The 8,926-nt window shown below is 30.4% G+C and overlaps 1 protein-coding gene across 1 annotated transcript; it reads left to right on the forward strand.

Annotated features, from left to right (window-relative positions):
* The first annotated feature begins 5,272 nt into the window (after nucleotides 1–5,272).
* On the forward strand, nucleotides 5,273–7,874 carry LOC149564915 (uncharacterized). The gene has a single exon (XM_089816988.1). It carries the CDS (start codon nucleotides 5,660–5,662, stop codon nucleotides 6,638–6,640), a length of 981 nt encoding a protein of 326 aa, XP_089673114.1. The 5' UTR covers nucleotides 5,273–5,659; the 3' UTR covers nucleotides 6,641–7,874.
* Nucleotides 7,875–8,926: the final 1,052 nt, after the last annotated feature.

The raw sequence follows: 8,926 nt of genomic DNA on the forward strand, positions 1-8,926 counted from the left end.
CGTACCTACATCAAATTTTAATAGGAATTTGGTGTATTTCTATTTTGAAAATCTAAAAATAGCATTTAACAACTAGTGAAAGGAGAAAAAGGGGGTGGGAAGGGAAGGTTGGGGACAATAAATATCGAGGGTGTGGACCATAAATGCCTACCCCTCTCCACTCTTGTTTTTTAGTTTGAACAAGAAAAAATGAGCACATTGAGGACTAAAGGAATGGTGGCTTTGGTGAAGTTGTTAGTTTTGTGTATGTATTTGTGTGCATCTGCAAAGGCCATGAGCACCCAGTACGATGTTGGAGATGAACAGAGGTGGGACTTCGATGTAGATTATACCACTTGGGCTTCCACCAAAACATTCCACATGGGCGACAACTTGGGTAAATTTATCTTTTAACTCTTCTCATCTTCCTTGTCAATAGTAATAGTAATAGAAATAACAAGAGGTTTATTGAATCAACTGAAATAGTGTTTGAGTATCGAGGTGAATGGCATAACGTCTTGGAGGTTGAGAAGCAAGTGTATGAATCATGTGACACAAGTAATCCAATAGAGGAGTTTCAAGGGGGTAATAACAGGATTTCTTTTACTAGTGCGAGGACAAGGTATTTCATTTGTGGAGTTCTTGCTTACTGCAATGTAGGAATGAAGTTGGAAGTCACTGTTTCGCCTGGTACTCATGTCCCTAAACATAATAGCGTGCAAACCGCTCCAGCCAATAATTTTACTCGCACATCCACGCCTCCTTCAAGTGACATTGCACAGCCACAGTAGCAGCCTACTTGCATAGGACACGTATTACCGATTAGGAATGTGCCTACCTCCCTCCACATCATTCCGTTCTTTTATCCTTCTATCCTCTGGCTTATCTTTCTCCTTCCTCTTCTCCTTATTTTCTCTCTTTTATTCTCCTCTCTTCTTCTTCTTCTCCTCCTCACCCTAAAACTCTTTAGAACTCTTTCACTCCCTATTGCACCAAATTTTAAATTCTAATGTAGGAACACCCACTCTATACTTATCTATTTTTCTTATATTTCTTTGTATCAATTACCCTCAATAATGATATCAATCGCAGTCTCTTGCATCAAGAATAGAATGAATAATTAAACTAACATTACCTCTCACTTTGTTTAGTACCAAATTTTGCGAATCAAGTCTTCTTAAATGATAAGTGTGTTCATATTATTTCTATTTTGATTCTGATAGAGACATTTTTTATTCTACTGTATGTGCAGCAACCTATACAGCCATAGGTCAAATCAATCCAATTTTAGTCATGTCTCGATTTACTTAAATGATTTTAATTTTAAGATACTTCATGATAATGTGTTTTAACTATATTATATAAGTTTGTATTTTAAGTAAAAATAGATTTCAATTTTTATTTTAAGAATATAATTTAATTAAAATATTTTTTAAGTAAGAGATAAATATATAATACTTTTATTATACTTTAAAATATTTGTTTAAAATCAATTTGCTATATGTCTTCTATAAAGTTATATAAATTAATTTATCATTTTTTATTCGACTCTAATGTAAATTTAATATTTTTGAGTATAATTTAAATAAAATTTTTGAATAATATAAGATTATAATTTAAATATTCACTTTTAACTATTGTTTTTCTTTTCTTAATTATTTAAAAAATAATTATTTATGATCTCCACATTAGATTATGTTGTGATCTCTATTTATTAAATTTTTTATTTTTAACATTGATTTAGGTTTTAGTTTTTAAATTAATTTAAATTATTTATTTTTATTAGTTTAGTTTTTTATTTAAATATTATTTTTTCAATTTCTATAATTTATTTAGTCAATAGAATATTTGTTAGAGATGTCACTATTTTTCATATTATTATTTTTGTATTTCTCTTATTTTTGATGGATTTTTTTTTTTAAATCTATGTTTTAATCTTCAATTTTTTTATGTTTGTATTTCCATTTTTTAAAAACTTATATTTACATTATTTAATGTTCACTATACATTTTTTTCTTAAATCTCATCTCCTATCGGCACACTCATTGCATGTACAAAAGCATGCCACTGCTAGTTTAGTAAAAAATTGAAAATTATTACTAATCTAATTTTTTCACATAAGATTATATTTTAAATTTTTTTATTTTTTTTTTCTATTAGATATAAGAATTTCAGAAAATACAAAGCAACCAAAGTACCACCACAAAATCAACAAGGAGGCCAAGCCTCACTAAGGAAGAACAGATTCAGCTGTACAACATAACAACAAGAGGAGAAGGACTATCTAACTAAGAACATCATAGTAATTGACCACCCAAGCAGTCCAACCTAAGGGACCCTCCATCCAAATGATGCTTTTACGTTCTTGAATCTGCATCAGCTTGAATAAATCTTATTTTCTAGCATTCACTTTCTCATTGATTTCTCTATTCAGCCTAATGCAAGCTTGCTCAAAAGCTTGAGATTATCCAGGGTTCTACTCTATTGGTATCCATGCTTCAACTCATAGTAGAAAAAAGTAGCATGCCCATCATGAAGGAACCTTCTCATCTTGTCCTGCTCGATTAGCATAGTAGCCTGCACCTACAAAGAAATTTTAAAATAAGTGAGTTTTCAAAAAAACTCAGTAAGATCCCTTGGCTTACCTTGGTACCTTTCCTCATTCCTGCACTTCCAGATCTGCCAGAGAATGGTAGAAGACAATATATTCCAAAATAAATTGGTATCTTTAGGAAGACCATTAATATGACCAGTGATAATATCAAGAATATTAACATCAATAGGATAAACAATGCCAAAATAATTTTACTATCAAGAGCACCTATGGCTTATCATTGCAAGCACAAAAACTTGCAACCACTAGTTTATCTTTAATTTTAACTCTCTTTTTTTCTCTTTATTTAAAAACTTAATGAGTTGTTTTTTTTTTTTTTAAATCAGTAAACGGCTGAAGCCTAGATTAATTATTTTTTATTTATTTTAATTAATGTTTTTATGTGTTAAGAGAATTTGAACCCAAGACCTCCCATGTGAGAGGCTCACAAGTTACCAGAAACTTAATTAAGTCAATAGGCTATTTGTGGGAACTTTGTTCCCGAAAATTAAATTTTTGACGAAAAATTTGCAAGTTCCCCTGAAAAGTTGTTAGTTTGGCCAAAAAATTGAAAATTCTTCCCATTAATTATTTACCGGCCTTTTTTTTTTTCGTCTCCCTCCACTTTTAACTCTTGTTTTGATATTTATTAGTTGTTATCTTTACTCTTAACTATTGTTTTTATTTATTTATTTATTTATTAGTTGTGATCTCCACATTAGCTCATGTTGCGATCTATTCATTTAACTTTTGATTTTTAAAATTGATCTAGATTTTAGTTTTTAAATTTTTAATTATTTTAATATTAGTTTAATTTTTTGTTTAAGCATTATTTTTTAGTTTTTATAATTTATTTAGTCAATAGAATATTTGTTAGATTAATTTTTCATTAAAAAAATTTGATAGTTTTTTTAATGATATTTGATAAATTTAATTTAAATAAATAATATTTATTAATCTATTTAAAAGATTTTAATAAATATTATGTTATTTAAATTAAAAATTATTAATAATCTAATTTGTTCACATAAGATTATATTTTAAATATCCACTTTTAACTATTCTTTTTCTTTTTTTATTTATTTAAAAAAATGTTACTTGTGATCTCCACATTAGATTATGTTGTGATCTCTATTTATTAAACTTTTGATTTTCTAAATTGATTTAGATTTTAGTTTTTAAATTACTTTAAATTATTATTTTTATATTAATTTAGTTTTTTTTTGAAATATTATTTTTTCAATTTCTATAATTTATTTAATCAATAGAATATTTGTTAGAGATGTCATTATTTTTCATATTATTTTTTTGTATTTCTTTGTAATAAATTTTTTGATGTGTTTTTTTTTTAATGATTATTTTTTTAATATATGATAAATTGAATTTAATTGTAAAATCTTGAAATTATTGAACATGTTTCTTAAGCAATATTCAAATTTCATAAATATTGTAAATTTTATATCTATATTTTAATCTTCAACTTTTTTATTTTTTTATTTTTATTTTTAAAAAACTTATATTTACATTATTTAATGTTCATTCTATGTCTTTCTCTTAAATCTCCTCTCCTATCACGCACTCATTGCATGTACAAAAGCATGCGACTGCTAGTTAGTTGTTATCTCCACTTTCAACTCACATTTTTCTTTCTTTTAGTCAACTTTTAATTTTTTAAATTGATTGAAGTTTTAGTTTTTAAATTATTTTAATTTTTTTTAATTTAGCTAATAGGATATTTGTGAGAATTGTTATTTTTTAATATATTTTTATATTTCTCATATTAATTTTTCATAATAAATTTTTTTGATGGAGATTTTTTTTAATGATTATTTATTTATATTTTTAAGCCGACTAATTTAAATTAGTTTAGTTTTAATTTTTATAACGACCGAAGCCCTTAGATTATATAAATAAATTATAACGAATTAGAGAAATTAAATATCTCTGTTCCGATGGTAAGAAAGAATGGAGAAGAAAAACTCTAATCTTGCCTGAAACCTTAGTCCTTTACAAAGTACAATTTTAGTTTATTTTTAGATGATAATTTATAATAAATTAAATTTATTTAATTTATTAAAAGAATTAAATTTAATTTTAATTAAATTAAAAATTAATTTAATTTAATTTATGCACATTCGATTATAGTTTTAAAATATATTAGTAAAAATCTTTAAGATAAAAATTAATACTTTATTTCTCTATTTCACTATCATCTTATATATTAAAAATTTAAAATATATACATATGAATATTGAATTTTATTTTACATTATATTTTAAATTAAATCTTAATACTATATTTTCATTATAAAATATAAACATTAAATATATTTTAAAAATATACAAATTATATTACAATCTAGATAATTTATATCTGTAATTCTTGTCTTTTATACTATTTCAATTAATATCTTAATCAGTTTTTTAAATAACACTGAATAAAGCTTTATTTTACATTTAATCGTTAAATTTTCATTTCATTTTAAAATTAAATTTCACTAAGTCTCCCGTACAAGCGGCTATACGGCAGGAAGAAAATCATGAGATCTTCCTCAAGTGCAGTTATCGATCTCTGCATTTCCATCACGCTTCATGATCAACCTGCATGATGGGTGCAGACTGCAGTTCTGGCGGTGCCTAAGAACTCCACCTTCAATTTTACAGAACTGTTAAGATATTTTTCTTTTCACAAAACGGAAGATAATTTTAGATATTGATGTTTTTTTATTGTTTTCAGGAGCACCGCTCCAGACATCTTTCGGCGGGTGGTTAAATTAGTTTTGGGCGTGGGAATTGCAGGGGAGACTAAGATCCGTCCGCCTAGGTTTTCCGTTTTCATTTCTTTCTCAGGCCACTTGAGCGCACAGTTCATACAGATCAGCCTTCAATTTTCTGGACACAGTTTTGTTTAAATCTCTTTTCCTTGGTGACAGATTTTTGCTTATAGAGGTACTCTCCTGCTTCGTTCCTGTGAATTTTGAATTTTTTTGTTGAAACCCTAGATATTGCATGAGGTTCGTAGTAAATATTAGAAACTAGGTTGGTTATACGAATAGGGTGCCCATACGCAGGAAAGTATCAATTGGCAATGGAGTGTAATAAGGATGAAGCGGAAAGTGCTAAAGATATTGCAGAGAAACTGTTCTGTGAAAAAGACCTAATGGGTGCTCAAAAGTTTGCTTTCAGAGCACAGAATTTGTACCCTCAGTTGGATGGGCTGCCACAGATGATGGCTGCTTTGGAGGTCCACATTGCTGCTGAGAATAAAATCAATGGGGACATGGATTGGTATGGAATACTCTGTGTCAATCAATTTGCTGATGAGGCCACTGTGAGAAAGCAGTACAAAAAATTGGCTCTGCTCCTTCATCCGGATAAAAATAAGTTCTTTGGTGCAGATGATGCTTTCAAGCTCTTGTCTGAGGCATGGAGCGTACTCTCAGACAGAGTGGAGAGACTTTCTTATGATGAGAAAAGAAAAGGGTTTCAGCAAAGGCCTTGGGAACCGCAGGAACCAGCGTCGACCACGTGCCCTTATGGCAATTTGTGGAATAATGGGTTCTGCAATTTCGATTTTTTCAACAACCCTTTTCCTTTTCATATGCCTAGGCCAACTCCACCTCCGCAGAGGACACACACATTCTGGACTGCCTGTCCTTTCTGCATGACTGAATATGAGTATCACCGAGTGAATGAAAATCAGAATCTATTTTGCCCAAATTGCCAGGGGTTTTTTTATGCAGCGTACAACATGAGCTTCCAGTGGTCTTCAAATCCACAATTCAATCAAGGGCAGCAAAATTATCAAAGGAGGACAGCCACATTCTTGACTGCCTGTCGTCTTTGCGAGATCCAATATGAGTATCACGGAGCGTATGAAAATCAGACTATGGTTTGCCCCAATTGCAAGAGTTTTACTTGTGTTGTAGAGACAACAGCAAACACCATGAGCGAAACCAATCATCTCTTCCAGAGATCTTCTAATCCCCAACCAAGCCAAGGGCAACAACAATATGAATATCCAGAGAACATTCTTGATTGCTTGTCCTTTTTGCAAGATGGAATATGAGTGTCACCAAGGGTATGACAATCAGAATCTCCTTGTGCTCAAAATTGCAAGAAGGTTTTATGTTCTGTAGAGACAGCAGCCAACTGGATATTTTGCAATAACTTCAAAAGCAAGTACTAGTGGTGCAGAGGGATCTCATTCAAGATGCAGTCCCTACACCAACACCTCCTACACCTCCTGCAAGATGATACAACCACGTATTATGTGGGTTGCACCCATTACATACCACTTTGATAAGTCAAGCTTACACGGACGAAGGGTCAAAGGGCTGGAAGAGTTTTAACCAATGACCTACATCCTGATACCATATAGATTTTGCCATCAGACCAAAAGTACGTAGTAGTGGTGGCAGAGAAGGATCTCATCAAAGATGGTCACTATGCCAACACCAACACCAATACCATCAGCGAACCCATTTGTGACCTAGTCAAGTGTAGCAAGAATATCTAAACTTCTTTGCTTATGCCACAGAAACTGCAGGATTTGGCAGTGGGGCAAGACTAGATTCGTATCAAAATCTCAATTATCCATGGGGTCCTTTTACAAGGTCAGTTGGTGAGAGGTCTTTGTTGTGCAGCAGCAAAAATGAATGATTAAGAAGTTTGACAAGGACGAGGAGGTTGAGGATGATTAGGAAGAGTCACTGCGAGTATCCACAGCCAATAGCACTGAGCAAGGAGGCACAGCCACAGTGGACTGCTCAGGTTATACTATTATGATATTGTTATTATCCTATCTTATATATAATCTCCACTCTTGTAAAACTGATTTTAGGATCTAAGTTTTGATATTCATGGGCTACAAAAAGCATAATTAAGCTTAAAGTGCAATATAACAATCACAAACAGTTTGTTCTTAATGTTCTGTATCACAACTTAATGATGTAATCATGTGCCCTCACTAAGTCCTGGTTGAGAAGAAGATTGCGTGTTCTTATGCTTTTGGGCGCCGATTGCAGGATACTTTGCAGGTGAAAGCCAAGAAATTTCATCCAGATCAGAACCAAACAAACAAAGGTAGACTGTGAACCATCAGTAAATTTTATGATAAGTATATTGGAGATGTCAATCTTAAAGCGGGGAGATTTATAATCTCTCTAAAGTTCTTAAGCTTTTTGGGATTTACAGGGTTTTGTTTTACCCGCTTGAAAAAGCTGAATATGATAAGCTCGTACTTTATTTGAGACAATTGAGTAGTCCTCTAAAATAATGATCTGTATTGCCTTCTCTAGTGACCGGACTGACATTTCTTCGAATTTTATTGCATTTATATTTTCAAATTTTATTCGCACAAGATTTCCTCCGAGACACCCTCGCACCTTTAATGATTCGTGTAAGCTCAAAATTGCTCTTTCAAAATTTGCGTTAGAACTATCATTTCATTAGTTTTAAATTTAATTTTTTTAAATTTTTTTGATCACTTTAATTCTTAGGAGGCATGGGCTCAATAAATATATAGGTTTTTGAAGTGTTAAATATTCAAAAAGTCAAATATATGTACTTAACGATATTTGGGATATTGTGATTAAAATGTAGAATAAGTGGATATGTGGTTTTATTGTAATATGCTTAATATTTAACTATTTCTTTTTGCAAAACATTTATACATGATTTTGAATTGATATTAAAAAAGTTAATTTATATTGTATTTATTATTTTTTATAATATATTTTATAACTTGAACTAGATTAGACTTAGTTGTCTTAATTATTTGTACAATATTTTTTATTTACTTTTCATTAGGGCAATAAATGTTTATAATTTTTATCATGCTTTTCAATTTGTAGTTTAGATAGGTAGAAGATACTAAATTTTGTATTTAATTATCCTAGTAATGGGGCTATGAAGGATAATCTTCCTTCTAATCTATGTGATGAGGTCACATGCTCAACACCCATTGATGTTTGGATCAACATTAGATTATTCATTAGAACCTTATGGTTGATCAGATTATTTGTTAGATTAAGTTAGATGATGAGATCATGATAATTGACATGTAGCATAAACCCAAAATAACATGTTAGCTCACTAATTTTTATTTACTTTAAATCGATTAGGTTGGTATGATGTATGATAACAAGGAAATGACATGGCGTTAGTGAGGAGGTGCTCAAGAGATTGGTATGAGGTGCCACCTTCATCTATTGTCACCAAGTTTATTACATTGATCAAAGCATATCATTGTAGTAATTAACACATTCCAGTTAAATTGTGATACTTAAGAAGATACATGAGATTTAGAGAATAAGGTTGGATTTGAAAGGCATGATTTTTAAGTTACATTGAT

The sequence above is a fragment of the Cupressus sempervirens genome, chromosome 3 (assembly GCF_028749045.1).
Source record: "Cupressus sempervirens isolate cs-2001-9-10 chromosome 3, ASM2874904v1, whole genome shotgun sequence".
In the NCBI taxonomy this organism is placed as follows: domain Eukaryota; kingdom Viridiplantae; phylum Streptophyta; class Pinopsida; order Cupressales; family Cupressaceae; genus Cupressus; species Cupressus sempervirens.

What these genes read in the sequence shown, in the direction of transcription:
- LOC149564915 (XM_089816988.1), top strand. Translation starts at nt 5,660, where the DNA reads ATGGAGTGTAATAAGGATGAAGCGGAAAGTGCTAAAGATATTGCAGAG.